This window comes from Coregonus lavaretus, assembly GCF_964263955.1.
Source record: "Coregonus lavaretus genome assembly, chromosome: 10".
NCBI classification, from domain to species: Eukaryota; Metazoa; Chordata; class Actinopteri; order Salmoniformes; family Salmonidae; genus Coregonus; species Coregonus lavaretus.
The window spans coordinates 38,040,292-38,056,812 of NC_139997.1; the positions used below are offsets into that span (position 1 = coordinate 38,040,292).

General features: G+C 42.2%; 1 protein-coding gene across 1 annotated transcript in view; it reads left to right on the top strand.

Moving 5' to 3' along the window:
* The first annotated feature begins 877 nt into the window (after positions 1-877).
* Positions 878-16,521, top strand: part of LOC311136510 (platelet-activating factor acetylhydrolase IB subunit alpha2-like) — a 32,135-nt gene continuing 16,491 nt past the window's right edge. Inside the window, exons 1-2 of the mRNA XM_084170660.1 lie at positions 878-1,239; positions 1,732-1,813. Of these exons, the coding sequence (XP_084026786.1) occupies positions 1,151-1,239; positions 1,732-1,813 (171 nt within the window). The 5' untranslated portion in view covers positions 878-1,150. The remainder of the gene's footprint in view (positions 1,240-1,731; positions 1,814-16,521) is intronic.

A 16,521-nucleotide genomic window follows, 5' to 3' on the forward strand; every position in this document is an offset into this window, starting at 1 on the left:
TAGAATCAGATGTAAAAAACAGTTAAAAATACACCTTATGGAACAGCGGGGACTGTGAAGCAACACAAACATAGGCGCAGACACATGCATACACACACGTGATAACATACGCACTATACACACACGTACACATGGATTTTGTGTTGTAGATATGTGGTAGTGGAGTAGGGGCCTGAGGGCACACACTTAGTGTGTTGTGAAATCTGTTATGAATGTATTGTAATGATTTTAAGATTGTATAACTGCCTTAATTTTGCCAGACCCCAGGAAGAATAATAAATACAAATACATGCGCAAAGGGGATTAATTTACAATTATAAACTGGGTGGTTCGAGCCCTGAATGCTGATTGGCTGACAGCCGTATACCACGGGTATGACAAAACAGTTATTTTTATGGTTCTATTTACATTGGTAACCAGTTTATAATAACAATAAGGCACCTCAGGGGTTTGTGATATATGGCCAATACACCACGGCTAACAGCTGCGTTGCCTCATGCTTAAGGACAGCCCTTAGCCGTGGTATATTGGCTATATTCCATACCCCCTTGTGCAATTGATCTGGCGAGTTTAATAAGGGCGAATTATCTTTTCTCTTGCCACATATTCAAATTCCTTTATTACGTCATGTCATACCTTGCAATAATTATTATTTTGAGGAAACCCGAATCTTGCTTCTAACGTCGTTACAAGTTACTGTGATATTCCTTCTTAATTGGCCCCATAACGTTATGGAAAAAGTTTAATTGTATAAATATGCCAACTCCTCTCTTCCTGTGAATTATTATTTTTTGCCTCGTTTCAGGTCTTTTGGGCGGGTTTTGACTTGTAAATGTACTGGAATTTTAGCTTCACCTGGCAACCCTGCTGGAGAGAGAAATTGAAGGAGCAAACGGGATCTACGGATGCTGAAGAGCGGGAGGTTGGGTCGACTCGACCGATAAGTTTCACATTTAGAACAATCTCTGAGACATTTATTTTGCAGATAGTTCATTGTTGGAGTTAGAGTAACAGAGAAGCTGTATCGTAGTTGTTTATTGACAGGAAACGAGGAGCTAATTTATCAGGGTGAGTTGCTAGCCAGCTAACGTTAGCTTGCTAGCATCCAAGCGCGAGAGCAGAATCCGCACCGACGCACTATCATCCTTGGATGCACAACATCCGAGCCGTGCAGCCTCTGTGCGCGAGGAAATATTCTGGTTATATTGACAAGAACTGGCCATCACCAGTAGCTTCCAGGTACGAGGGTAGGGTACGGCGGTTTCACGGACTGACTGACTCGCGGGCGTGTCTTGTGTGTTGTTCGGGAGAGACAACAGCTACAGACAGTCCGCAGTTATTAACGCTGCTGTTTATGTCATGGCCCTTTCGATTTCATCATTCAAACTCAAATTAAGCTTGCTGAATTGCTAGGGCTACGGACAGTGGGTTGTTGTTATTAGCAGATACGATTTGTGCTCAATTCCAGCCCTTTAGCTTCATTGCCCTTGCCTCGGTGTTGTCATTAGATACTCCCAACCATCCCACCCCTGGCTGTCTGTGAGGCCTCCCAGCAGGCACTGTTGTCTCTCACCACCCACTCTGTTGCTAAACCGAAAGCTAGAAGCTAGCCTCAACAACTTTCTGTCAATAACCTACCAGATGTTATTCTTCAGGGCATATTAATGGACATATGATTTTTTATTGTGTGTATGGTAACGTTAATTCCTCTGTGATGTGTGTCTCTGATAGGATGAGTGGTGATGAGATGAACCCAGCAGCAGTGGCCCAGGCAGTGGAGGATATACAGGGAGACGACCGCTGGATGTCCCAGGTTAGTCGACCCTACTGCCTCTGCCTCACTACATCATACTGTCCTATCAGCAACTGACCCGGAGGACTCTGACTCTGCAAAACCCTTTGGTCACTGATTCATGGTAATACGTGTGTGTAGAAAACATAGAGGAAACCTAACATGGATGTAACAGAGAATCAAGTCCATCCTAAATTCAATCTCCATCTCCACCAGTATGTAACAAATCAAATTGATTTTTTGTTACATGAGACAAATAGAACGGGTGTAGACTTAACTGTGAAATGCTTGCTTACTTGCCCTTCCCAAAGATGCAGAGTTAAAAATAATAATAAAATGAAAAATAGTAATACAAGGAATAAAATACACAAGAATGGAGCTACACTATATATACAAAAGTATGTGGACACCCCTTCAAATTTGTGGATTCGGCTATTTCAGCCACACCCATTGCTGACGTGTATAAAATCGAGCACACAGCCATGCAATCTCCATAGACAAACATTGGCAGTAGAATGGCCTTACTGTGCTCTCTCGAGTGGCGCAGCGGTCTAAGGCACTGCATCGCAGTGCTTGAGGTGTCACTACAGACCCGGGTTCGATCCCAGAGACCCATGAGGCGGCTCACAATTGGCCCAGCATCATCCGGGTTAGGGGAGGGTTTGACCAGCCGGGATGTCCTTGTCCCATCGCGCTCTAGCAACTCCTTGTGGCGGGCCAGTCGCATGCACGCTGTCTTCGGTCGCCAGTTGTACAGTGTTTCCTCCGACACATTGTTGCGGCTGGCTTCCGGGTTAAGCGAGCAGTGTGTCAAGAAGCAGTGTGGCTTGGCAGGGTCGTGTTTCGGAGGACGCATGGCTCTCAACCTTCGCCTCTCCCGAGTTCATACGGGAGTTGCAGCGATGGGACAAGACTGTAACTACTAATTGGATATCACGAAAAAATATGTAGAAAAATTATAATGGCCTTACTGAAGAGCTCAGTGACTTTCAACGTGGCACCGTCATAGGATGCCACCTTTCCTACAAGTCAGTTCTTCAAATTTCTGCTCAACTAGAGCTGCCCCGGTCAACTGAATGTGCCGTTATTGTGAAGTGAAAACGTATAGGAGCAACAACGGCTCAGCTGCGAAGTGGTAGGCCACACAAGCTCACAGAACGGGACCGCTGAGTGCTGAAGCACGTAGTGCGTAAAAATCGTCTGTCCTCGGTTGCAACACTCACTACTGAGTTCCAAACTGCCTCTGGAAGCAACGTCAGCACAATAACTGTTCGTCGGGAGCTTCATGAAATGGGTTTCCATGGCCGAGCAGCCGCACACAAGCCTAAGAACACCATGCACAATGCCAACCGTCAGCTGGAGTGGTGTAAAGCTTTCCGCCATTGGACTCTGGATCAGTGGAAACGCGTTCTCTGGACTGATTAATCACACTTCACCATCTGGCAGTCCGACGGACGAATCTGGGTTTGGTGGATGCCAGGAGAATGCTGGCATCCAATGCATAGTGCCAACTGTAAAGTTTGGAGGAGGAGGAATAATGGTCTGGGGCTGTTTTTCATGGTTCGGGCTCGGCCCCTTAGTTCCAGTGAAGGGAAATCTTACCGCTAAAGCATACAATGACATTCTAGACGATTCTGTGCTTCCAACTTTGTGGCAACAGTTTCCTGTTTCAGCATGACAATGCACCCGTGCACAAAGCGAGGTCCATACAGAAATTGTTTGTCAAGATTGGTGTGGAAGAACAACTGGCCTGCACAGCGCCCTGACCTCAACCCCATCGAACACCTTTGGGCCTCCTGTAGCTCAGTTGCAACGCCAGGGTTGTGGGTTCGATTCCCACGGGGGGCCAGTATGAAAAATGTATGCACTCACTAACTGTAAGTCGCTCTGGATAAGAGCGTCTGCTAAATTACTAAAATGTAATGTAATGTAATGGATGAATTGGAAGGCCGACTGCGAGCCAGGCCTAATCGCCCAACATCAGTGCCTGACCTCACTAATGCTCTTGTGGCTGAATGGAAGCAAGTACCCGCAGCAATGTTCCAACATCTAGTGGAAAGCCTTCCCAGAAGAGTGGACCAACTCCATATTAATGCCCATGATTTTGGAATGAGATGTTTGGTGATGTAGTGTATATACAGGGAGTACTAGTAACACGAGGAATAAAATACACAAGAATGGAGCTATATACAGGGAGTACCAGTACCAGATCAATGTTTCAGGGGTATGAGGTATTTGAGCTAGATCTGTACATGAATGCAGAGTAAAGTGACTAGGCATCAGGATTAATAATAATAATAAGAGTAAAATAAAGAACTGAATAGCAGCAGCATATGATGATTGTAAAAGTGTGTGTGGGTGATTCACATGAAACCAACTGAAACCATAATAATGTCTGTGATGAATTCAGCTACAGTGCCTTCAGAAAGGCCTAAATTCAAAATTTATTAAATAATAAAAAAAAATCTCACACAATCATTTACATAAGTATTAACACCCCTCAGTCAATAAATGTTAGAATCACCTTGGGCATTGATTACAGCTGTGAGTCTTTCTGGGTAAGTCTCTAAGCGCTTTGCACACCTGGATTGTACAACATTTGCCCATTTATTATTTTCAAAATTATACATGCTCTGTCAAATTGGTTGTTGATCATTACTAAACAACCATTTACAATTACTGCCATAGATTTTCATGCAGATTTAAGTCAAATCTGTAACTCAGCCACTCAGGAACATTCACTTTCTTCTTGGTAAGCAACTCCAGTGTAAATTTGGCCTTATTTTAGGTTATTGTCCTCCTGAAAGGTGAATTCATCTCCCAGTGTCTAGTGGAAAGCAGACTGAAACAGGTTTTCCTCTAGGACTTTGCCTGTGCTTAACTCCATTCCATTTATTTTTATCCTGAAAAACTACCCAGTCCTTAACGATTACAAGCATACCGATAACATGATGCAGCCACCACTATGCTTGAAAATTTGGAGAGTGGTAATCAGTAGTGTATTGGATTTGCCCCAAACATTCGGGACAAAAAGTTACTTGCTTTACCACATTTTTTGCAGTATTACTTTAGTGCCTTGTTGCAAACAGGATGCATGTTTTGGAAGATTTATTTTCTGTACAGGGTTCCTTCTTTTCAATGTCAGTTAGTTTCGAATTCTGGAGTAACTACAATGTTGTTGATCCATCCTCAGTTTTCTCCCATCACAGCCATTAAACTAACTGTTTAAAGTCACCATTGGCCTCATGGTGAAATCCCTGAGCGGTTTGCTTCCTCTCCGGCACCTGAGTTAGGAATGACGCCTGTATCTTTGTAGTGACTGGGTGTATTGATACACCACCAAAAGTGTAATTAATAACTTCATCATGCTCAAAGGGATATTCACTGTCTTCTTTTTATTTTATTTTATTTTTTTACCCATCAATCAATAGGTTGCCTTCTTTGCGAGGCATTGGAAAACCTCCCTGGTCTTTGTGGTTCGATTTGTTTTTGAAATTCACTGCTCGACTTAGGGACCTTACAGATAATTGTATGTGTGGGGTACAGAGATGAGCCAGTCCTTCAAAAATAATGTTAAACACTATTGCACACAGTCCGTGCAACTTATTATGTGACTTGTTAAGCACATTTTTTTCCTGAACTTATTTAGGCTTTTCATAACAAAGGGGTTGAATACTTATTGACTCAAGACATTTAAGCTTTTCAAATGGTATTAATTTGTTTAAAAAAATCTAAAACATAATTCTACTTTGACGTTATGGGGTATTGTGTGTAGGCCAGTGACAAAATCTCAATTTAATCCATTTTAAATTCAGGCTGGGTGTGTGAATACTTTCTGAAGGCACTCTAAAAAACGTAAATAATTTATTTTCATATTAAGGCTCACTATGCTTGGTTTCTGGCTCGTTAACCTGTTTTGGGCCTAAATCTTACTGTTAACAGAAAATGAATTATGCGTTCGGGTCAAAGGACTTTACATTCATTTAATTGATAAAAAATAACGGTAACTCTTTACTTGACATCCAGCATCATAACACGTTATGACACGGTCATAACCATGTCATAATATGTCATAACAGCTGATAACTTGTCATAACCTGTCATAACACTGTCATTACACATATTTAGACCTGTTGTGACATATATTGTGTTATTTTATGGCTGGCTATGACACCTACATAAGTGTCAAAACCTACACAAGGCAAAACATTCCGTTACACCATAGCCTACTTGTCAACAGTATGTTTATGTTATATTACATTTTCAGAAATTGACCATATTAAATTATCATTGTAATTGCACACACATTGATGTCAGACATGCACCTACCCCAATGCTCTGTTTCTGATGACTGGGATGAATGTAGGAACAGATTTCAGCTGCAGGACAAGACACCCTCTTTGTGACTTCTGACTGACATAAGTGCATGTACCTGATAGGCCTATCTGGCTTATAAGATTATGATGGTCATAATGCCTTATGATATTGTCATAAAGTGTATTTTCTACTAGTTATTTAAAATATGATGGGAAAAAAATATGTATGTAAAGAATTCATTACAACAACAACAAAGGACTTAAAAAACGTTCAAATGAAAGGAAACTTCTTGGCAGGGAAAAAACACATTTCAATAAATGTGGGTTTTGACCCTCTTATGTAGGTGTCATAACCAGCCATAAAATAATGCAATATGTCACAACAGGTGTATATATGTAATATATGGGTCATGACAGTGTTATGACCATATTATGACAGGTTATGTCAGCTGTTATGACATGGTTATGACCGTGTCATAATGTGTTATGATGCTGGGTGTCAAGTAAAGTGTTACCAAAATAACTAACATATTTAATTAAAACCACTGAAATATTGTTTTAAAGTGGTACATATTCAAAGACAGTTATAATTTCTGGGTATTCACATTACAAACAGTCATGTGTCCGAGCACGTGTTTCACATTACTGTAGTATTTCTTCAAGTCCCTGTACAAAGTACAGTGTTTTTTAAATATTTATTTTTACCCATAATGTAAGGTAAGCTAGTCTCTTCTCTTTTATTATGTTAAAATGTGATAATTGTCCTCGTACACCCCATTTACCCATTTTAGATTATCATTACCATAACTGTGTAATACTTTATGTTTGAGCAACATTATTGATTCAACTATTTACAGTATAATAGATTAGAAAGAGCATAAATTGATGATGTCGAAATATTTAGCTGAGTCATAATGGCTCCTGCCATTGTTAGCTAAATTTGCTAAGGGCTTCTAATAAATGAGGTAAAGAGGTCAATCGAACTCGATTAAAACAATGGAATTGCCTAGGAAACGCATGGGGGGGGGGGGAAAGATCCCGTATCTCCTCATTGCCCCGCAGCAAAATTAGCCTACATTAAGGCTATTGTTTATATGTGAATTTCACACTATGTTGAGGTAAAAATCTGAGTATAATGCTTGCATGGATGTCAACCTCAACAGATGTTCATGTCATTATCACCAATCAACTGCATTAGTTAAAAGAGACTGACTACCACCACCAATTTCTGTATGCTAGCTATGCTAACCAGAATATATGAACAGGAGTTGGCATTTAGCAGTCACTTCTTCTAAACCTGAAAAGGGACAACTTCTAAATGTTATGAAGCGAAAATATCAAAATCGGACTTAAGTAACCACATTGTGGGCCTGTTACAATACATAAATCATGACGGATTCGACGAATATCCACTTTGTTATATCAGATTTGTTAAATGTGTGCTAATCTGGGCAATGGAACGATCTGCGTTCCATTGACTCCTTTACTGGACCTAACATTATTTCTCCTGATGTGGTTTAAGCATTGTTAGCACATTCAATTTTGTTGTTTTTCTTTTAGAAAAGTCATTTTTAAGAGGGAAAACCTGGAGGAAAAAAATCAGTCCTGCAAGCTCTGGTTTTGTTGCATCTTGACTATTGCCCAGTTGTACGGTCATGTGTGGCAAAAAAGGACAGAGAAAGCTGCAGCTGGCCCAGAACAGAGCAGCACGTCTGGCCCTCAAATGTACACGGAGGGCCAATGTCAATAACATGCAGGTCAGACTCTCCTGGTTGAGAGATTGACTGCATCACTGCTGGTCTTTGTAAGAAGTATTGACATGCTGGAAGTATCGAATTGTCTGTTAAGCCAGTTAACACACAGCTCAAAACCTATACATACCCCACAAGACACGCAATCGGGGTCTCTTCACAGTCCCCAAGTCCAGAACAGAGGCTGGGAGACGCACAGTACTGTATAGATCAATGACTACATGGAATTCTCTTCCAACTCAGGCAAGCGATAAAAACAGATAAAACACATCTCAAGGAACAATGCGGAGACACACACACACTCTACACACACACCCACACATTATTTGTAGTATTATTAATTTATTAATTTTCATTTATTTTCTCTTTCTTATTACTTTTTAAAATAGTCCTATTGTTCTTTAGTCGTAGTGTTCTTAGTTAAAATTTGTGTTGCTGTTCCTGTCCATTAGTGTTCTGTATTTTGTCATGTTCTATGTTTTGTGTGGACCCCAGGAAGAAAAGCTGGTGTTTCTTCAACAGCTAATGAATGGGGTTCCGAATAAAAGCAATACAAACCATTTGGGGTTGAGGCATATAGTATGATGTTCTAATTGTTGGCATGCGATTTGGATTCTTCTTGACATTACACTACTTTTGAGGTCTGAAAGCATCTGACAAACTTTGATATAAACTGTGTTAAAGGGACATAACACTCAAATTCAAACATTGATTCTCATGATGAATTCAAGATGATGCCGAAACGTTGGTGGTTTACCCAATACATTAATTTCCTGGGAGCTTACAGCGCATTCGGAAAGTATTCAGACCCCCTCCCTTTTTCCACATTTTGTTATGTTATAGCCTTATTCTAAAATGGATTAAATAAATAAAAATCCTCATCACTCTACACACAATACCCCATAATGACAAACAGGTTTTGAGAAAATACTGCTAATGTATTAAAAATAATAGACAGAAATACCTTATTTACATAAGTATTCAGACCCTTTGCAATGAGATTCGAAATTGAGCTCAGGTGCATCCTGTTTCCATTGATCATCCTTGAGATGGTTCTACAACTTGATTGCAGTCCACCTGTGGTAAATTCAATTGATTGGACATGATTTGGAAATGCACACACCTGTCTATATAAAGTCCCACAGTTGACAGTGTTGACAAAAACCAAGCCATGAGGTCGAAGGAATTGTCCGTAGAGCTCCGAGACAGGATTGTGTCGAGGCACAGATCTGGGGAAGGGTACCAAAAAATGTCTGCAGCATTGAAGGTCCCCAAGAACACAGTGGGTCCTCCATCATTCTTAAATGGAAGAAGTTTGGAACCACCAAGACTCTTCCTAGAGTTGGCCGCCCGGCCAAACTGAGCAATTGGTGAGAAAGGCCTTGATCAGGGAGGTGACCAAGAACCCAATGGCCACTCTGACAGACCTCCAGAGTTTCTCTGTGGAGATGGGAGAACCTTCCAGAAGGACAACCATCTCTGCAGCACTCCACCAATCAGGCCTTTATGGTAGAGTGGTCAGACGGAAGCCACTCCTCAGTAAAAGGCACATGACAGCCCGCTTGGAGTTTGCCAAAAGGCACCTAAAGGACTCTCAGACCATGAGAAACTAGATTTTCTGGTATAATGAAACGCTTTGGCCTGAATGCGAAGCGTCACATCTGGAGGAAACCTGGCACCATCCTTACGGTGAAGCGTGGTGGCAGCATCGTGATGTGGGGATGTTTTTCAGCGGCAGGGACTGGGAGACTAGCCAGGGTCGAGGGAAAGATGAACGGAGCAAAGTACAGAGAGATCCTTGATGAAAACCTGCTACAGAGCACTCAGGACCTCAGACTGGGGGCGAAGGTTCACCTTCCAACAGGACAACGACCCTAAGCACATAGCCAAGACAACGCAGGAGTGGCTTCGGGACAAGTCTCTGAATGTCCTTGAGTGACCCAGCCAGAGCCCGGACTTGAACCCGATCGAACATCTCTGGAGAGACCTGAAAATAGCTGTGCAGCGACACTCCCCATCCAACCTGACAGAGCTTGAGAGGATCTGCAGAGAAGAATGGGAGAAACTCCCCAAATACAGGTGTGCCAAGCTTGTCGCTTCATACCCAAGAAGACTCAAGGCTGTAATTGCTGCCAAAGGTGCTTAAACAAAGTACTGAGTAAAGGGTCTGAATACTTATGTAAATGTCATATTTCAGTTTTTTGCAAAAATGTCTAAACCTGTTTTTGCTTTGTCATTATGGGGTATTGTGTGTAGATTGATGGGGGGGGGGGATTTAATCCATTTTAGAATAAGGCTATAATGTAACAATGTGGGAAAAATGAAGGGGTCTGAATACTTTCCATGTGCGACTCTATTTATTTTTTATAGCCTACAGTTTACTCGCTCTTAATCAGCACCTCTACTAACTTTTTTGGGTGTGCGCCAGCTCATGCTTTTCACAAGATTAATACACATCTCATGCCATTGATTGTGTAGAGCCAGCTGTATGCCTCAACACCAACAGGAACAATTATTTTTTTATTATTATTTGGTGCTTCTCTTTTTCATTCATTTATTGTATATTTTTTTGCATAATGGGTGTATTTACACAATGAATGGCCTGGGATGTGGACTTAAAGGGATAGTTCACACAAATTACAAAACGGCATATTGGTTTCCTTACCCTGTAAGCGGTCTATGAACGAGACAAGACAGCAATCCATGCTTGGGTTTTGTTTACCTGGTCACTGTCTCCAACTTTGTAGCATTTATAGCACAAAACCAATGTAAGTCAATATCCCTGATATTATAATTTTTCGCATTTCATTTCCAAATCATCTTAAAGTAACTTTATTGAGCTATACAATAAATGTTTTACATTTTGAGATGATGAATGGATATGGAGTGTGACAATGCTTATATCGAGGATATCCACTTGGTTTTGTGCTATAAATACTAAACAAAACCAAATCATGGATTGCTATCATACCTTGTCCATCGACTGCTTACAGGGTAAGGAAACCAATGTACCAATGTAATTTTGTAATTTGGGTGAACTATCCCTATAAGACTTTTGAGGTATAAAAACATCTGACAAACTTAACATGTTTGAGTGTAATGCTCCTTTAGGGGTTGTTTAATAATGTATTAGTCTAATAAACAGAACAATCTGATTAATCTAAAGTTCTTGTTATTAAGATTGGCAGATTAGGAAAGAAAGAGGGCTGCATCAAAAGCTAGGGTGGAGAAGCATAGAGAGCAACTGTACAGAAATCCAGAGCTGCTTAAGGAGTACAGAAGAAAGGAAAGAGAGGTTGCAGACAAGTGTTATTGATGACTCACTTGTCCTTACAGAAAGGTTTGGTAACAATGCACTTGACATTGCTTTTATACCTGTGTTGTAACCAGGGCTCTAATAAATAAAATAAAAACATTGGTAGCACTGTTTTTCATTGGTAGAAAAGTTAGGAGCACCACATACAATTTAGAAGAAACAGAAAAATAGATTTTTAAGATATAGCCTACCTACTTATTTTTGAAGTACATCTCCTGAAGAAGATATACATTTTCCTTTCTTTCTGTGCCACCAAATGTTTGCATATACTGGTAAAGTTACCAAGTTGTTAGTAGGGCTGCATGATATGGGCAAAAACAAAGATTGCGATTTAACTTGCGCTATAGATCCAAAACATTTGGGTGAACTATTGGAATCATAGAATTATAATGATTATTATTCTAATTCTGTGGTTGGTGTTTGGCATGACAACAAATGAAAAAGCCAGGTAGGAATTATGACAGGGTAGGAACCAAAGTGTTGGTTGGTGTTTCCCAGGGGACCCTAATCACATTTGAATAGCATTTAGACAAACATTTTAGAATAGGCTATCTGATTCAGAACATGCGTTGCACAAACAACATGCTGATCTACACCACCACTGGTAGCAACCTGTATTAGTGCTAATGTTTGCTTTGCCCTAGCTAGTGCATTTAGCTAAATGGCATTTAGCTAGCCAGCTAGCTAGTTAGTGATTAGCATTAGTGATTAGCATTATTTTAGGCACTGGTTAAAACACTGTCGTTAGCCTACACTAGTATCACTGTAATCATGTTATTGCATTGTAATTGCATACTAATGGTGTTTAGCTGTTTTATGTAATTACACAAGAATAGGAAGGGACTGTTCATAAAGAGAGTGGCTGTCATGACATTTAATTTGATTAATTTCTATATTTCACAGGTACCAAAAACGAAAGAGAAATTGACTTCTTAAGTCTGTGGCAGACTTAACTCCTAAAGAACACAAAAAAACGTGAAGTACTGGGAGGGGGTGGTAGGGGGGGGGGGTGGTAGAGCTGGGCAGTGATGTGGAGTTAATGATTCATTTGTTGTTCTTAATGCTTCAGATGGTTAAAAATTATATTTTTTGCTCATAATGAAGTACCATTTGTTCATTACCGTAATGCGGTCTCATCTACCGTAACATGGATGTCATTACCGAAATGCATCATCAATGATAAAATATTCCTGAATAATATTACAGAATTCAAAATATTTGAGCTGTGCATAAAATTACATTTAGCTCTTTATGTATGTACTTTTTAAATATTAATAATAGTTTAAAACAGAAATCATTTAAAAAATCCAGGTTATGAACATGCCACATGTTACGGTAATGAGAACTGATTAAAATGAAAATATACTTAATCAAAATGACCTTTATTTCAAATGGAATATTGTTGTAATAACTCCTGTATCTTAGGCAATTAAAGTTTATAAATTTTCACCTTGCTATGTTTTTTTTCAATTAGATGTTTTTGTGCATGGCCTTGGAAAATGTGTACAAAATATTTGAAATCTGAACAGTTAAAATATTTAATTTAACATAGACAATAATTTGAGATGGTATTTTATCCATTACAAAATAAAAATGTTTGTCTTTGGCTTTCCAAAATGTACCAAGTTCGTGAGAATCACCCACGTGTGTTTGTGTTGTCGGTAAGAGGTTTTCACGGATCCACTTGTACCCGAATACCCGATCCTGGACCCGTGACTTTATTTACATTTGCGTCATTTAGCAGACGCTCTTATCCAGAGTGACTTACAAATTGGTGCATTCACCTTATAGCCAGTGGGATAACCACTTTACAATGTTTTTTTTTTTTTTTTTTTGGGGGGGGGGGGGGGGGGGATTTATCCTATCCCAGGTATTCCTTAAAGAGGTGGGGTTTCAAATGTCTCCGGAAGGTGGTGAGTGACTCCGCTGTCCTGGCGTCGTGAGGGAGCTTGTTCCACCATTGGGATGCCAGAGCAGCGAACAGTTTTGACTGGGCTGAGCGGGAACTATGCTTCCGCAGAGGAAGGGGAGCCAGCAGGCCAGAGGTGGATGAACGCAATGCCCTCGTTTGGGTGTAGGGACTGATCAGAGCCTGAAGGTACGGAGGTGCCGTTCCCCTCACAGCTCCATAGGCAAGCACCATGGTCTTGTAACAGATGCGAGCTTCAACTGGAAGCCAGTGGAGTGTGCGGAGGAGGGGGGTGGCGTGAGAGAACTTGGGAAGGTTGAACACCAGACGGGCTGCGGCATTCTGGATGAGTTGTAGGGGTTTAATGGCACAGGCAGGGAGCCCAGCCAACAGCGAGTTGCAGTAATCCAGACGGAAGATGACAAGTGCCTGGATTAGGACCTGTGCCGCTTCCTGTGTAAGGCAGGGTCGTACTCTCCGAATGTTGTAGAGCATGAACCTACAGGATCGGGTCACCGCCTTGATGTTAGCGGAGAACGACAGGGTGTTGTCCAGGGTCACGCCAAGGCTCTTCGCACTCTGGGAGGAGGACACAACGGAGTTGTCAACCGTGATGGCGAGATCATGGAACAGGCAGTCCTTCCCCGGGAGGAAGAGCAGCTCCGTCTTGCCAAGGTTCAGCTTGAGGTGGTGATCCGTCATCCATACTGATATGTCTGCCAGACATGCAGAGATGCGATTCGCCACCTGGTTATCAGAAGGGGGAAAGGAGAAGATTAGTTGTGTGTCGTCAGCGTAGCAATGATAGGAGAGGCCATGTGAGGATATGACAGAGCCAAGTGACTTGGTGTATAGCGAGAATAGGAGAGGGCCTAGAACTGAGCCCTGGGGGACACCAGTGGTGAGAGCACGTGGTGCGGAGACAGCTTCTCGCCACGCCACTTGGTAGGAGCGACCGGTCAGGTAGGACGCAATCCAAGAGTGAGCCGCGCCGGAGATGCCCAGCTCGGAGAGGGTGGAGAGGAGGATCTGATAGTTCACAGTATCAAAGGCAGCAGACAGGTCTAGAAGGACAAGAGCAGAGGAGAGAGAGTTAGCTTTAGCAGTGCGGAGAGCCTCCGTGACACATAGAAGAGCAGTCTCAGTTGAATGACCAGTCTTGAAACCTGACTGGTTTGGATCAAGAAGGTCATTCTGAGAGAGATAGCAAGAGAGTTGGCTAAAGACGGCACGCTCAATAGTTTTGGAGAGAAAATAAAGAAGGGATACTGGTCTGTAGTTGTTGACATCAGAGGGATCGAGTGTTGGTTTTTTGAGAAGGGGTGCAACTCTCGCTCTCTTGAAGACGGAAGGGACATAGCCAGCGGTCAAGGATGAGTTGATCAGCGAGGTGAGGTAGGGGAGAAGGTCACCGGAGATGGTCTGGAGAAGAGAGGAGGGGATAGGGTCAAGCGGGCAGGTTGTTGGGCGGCCTGCAGTCACAAGTCGCAAGATTTTATCTGGAGAGAGAGGGGAGAAAGAAGTCAAAGCATAGGGTAGGGCAGTGTGAGCAGGACCAGCAGTGTCATTTGACTTATCAAACGAGGATCGGATGTCGTCAACCTTCTTTTCAAAGTGGTTGACGAAGTCATCCACAGAGAGGGAGGAGGGAGGAGGGGGGAGGGGGAGGGGGAGGGGGGGGGGGGATTCAGCAGGGAGGAGAATGTGGCAAAGAGCTTCCTAGGGTTAGAGGCAGATGCTTGGAATTTAGCGTGGTAGAAAGTGGCCTTAGCAGCAGAAACAGATGAAGAAAATGTAGAGAGGAGGGAGTGAAAAGATGCCAGGTCCGCAGGGAGTCTAGTTTTCTTCCATTTCCGCTCAGCTGCCCGGAGCTCTGTTCTGTGAGCTCGCAATTTAGAATTCGGGTCTGGGTCGGTTCAGATATGATTGTCTCGGGTATGTGTAATTTTGAGAGAGAGAGCGAGAGATTTATGTTGCTGCTCTTGCTTTTCACGAGAGTGGAAGGTGGCGTGTGTAGCTTGTTATTGGCGGCCAATCATAAGTCATCGAAGCGGCAATAGGCTACAGTCATAGAGCCTCTGTGTGGCAAAAGTTAGGAGATATCTAAACAATGGAAGATGGAGTTAAAAGTTAAAGGAGAAGGATCGGGTACAACGACCAAGAGCCAACAGGTAGGCTGCTACTTAATATTCTGAATGGAGTTGTTATTTATAACTGTAGGATGGGAAAGCGGATCCACTGCAGCCTCAATTAGCCTAGCTAGCTAACGTTAGCTAGCTTAACTAGCTTCTCCCGGTTTGACTCAGTCAAGATGGGTACTACGTAAACATATTTGATGATAAATAACTTAGCTATGGCAGCTATTAGTCTACTATAGCGTGAGTCTGCTTGGTCGGTTGCTGTCTCTCCCTCCCTGCTCCCGTGTCACTCGTTCACAGTACGGCCCCTCCCCCGCCTGCTAGAGTGGCACCTCTCTCCCCCTTCTCGCGCTTTATCAGCTCCAGTTAATAAAGTAGCTTAAAAAATGACTTTTCTGCTGCTTCCCTCACTCAGACCGGATCTGGATCCGACCAGGTCTATACGGAATGGGTCTAGTTTTTCTCTGGTCCGTTCGGAACGGGAATCTATATTTTTTAAAATGATTTATTCATATCAGGTCTGGGTGGGAAAGCCCCAGGTCCATTTCAGAACGGGTTCAACTTTTTGAACCTGTGAAGACCTCTAGTTGTCGGTGTGTGTGTGTGAAGCCAATTTATGCTTAATCCGAAAATGTGGTCGGAGGCTCCGTATTGATGCTGTGATGCAATTGCGGAGCCTCCGGAGGCATGCAGAGACCAAATTGAGCTCCGTAACGCATCGCCATGCGCCTCCCAAATGTTTTAACAATGCGGAGGACATGATTGGTTGATGGTAGGTGGGGACGGGAGGTGCTGTATAAACACACTCACTTCCTTGAAAACTTCCTTCACAACAGCTCTGATCAACAGCTCTGCGCTGCTCCGCGATGCGCAAGAAGTATGAATGCCCTGACTTCTGCTGAGGCCGTGTCACCGTAAATACTGCATGGTCAAGGGAATGCTTGATTTCGGAAGAAGCTAACCACTAGCTACTAAATTAGCAAACTAAATGCACAACTAGAGAGCATTTAGCACATTTTAGACAGTTAATATAATAGTTATAAGATATCTAGCTGGTAAACATCACATGGTGCTTGTAAACAAACACCATGTGATGTGACTGGGGACTACCGGTAAGCTTCATAATGAAAATTATATGAAATGAAGAACGCAGTCTTCTTTCTCTCCTAACGAATTGCACAAGTTGACTGCAGGGATTTACTTAAGTAGCTACAAATATTCAAATGTATTAAAATAAATAGTTTAAATGGTATTGAAAAACCATCCCATGGCTTTTTCCAAATACCCCTGTATACGGTA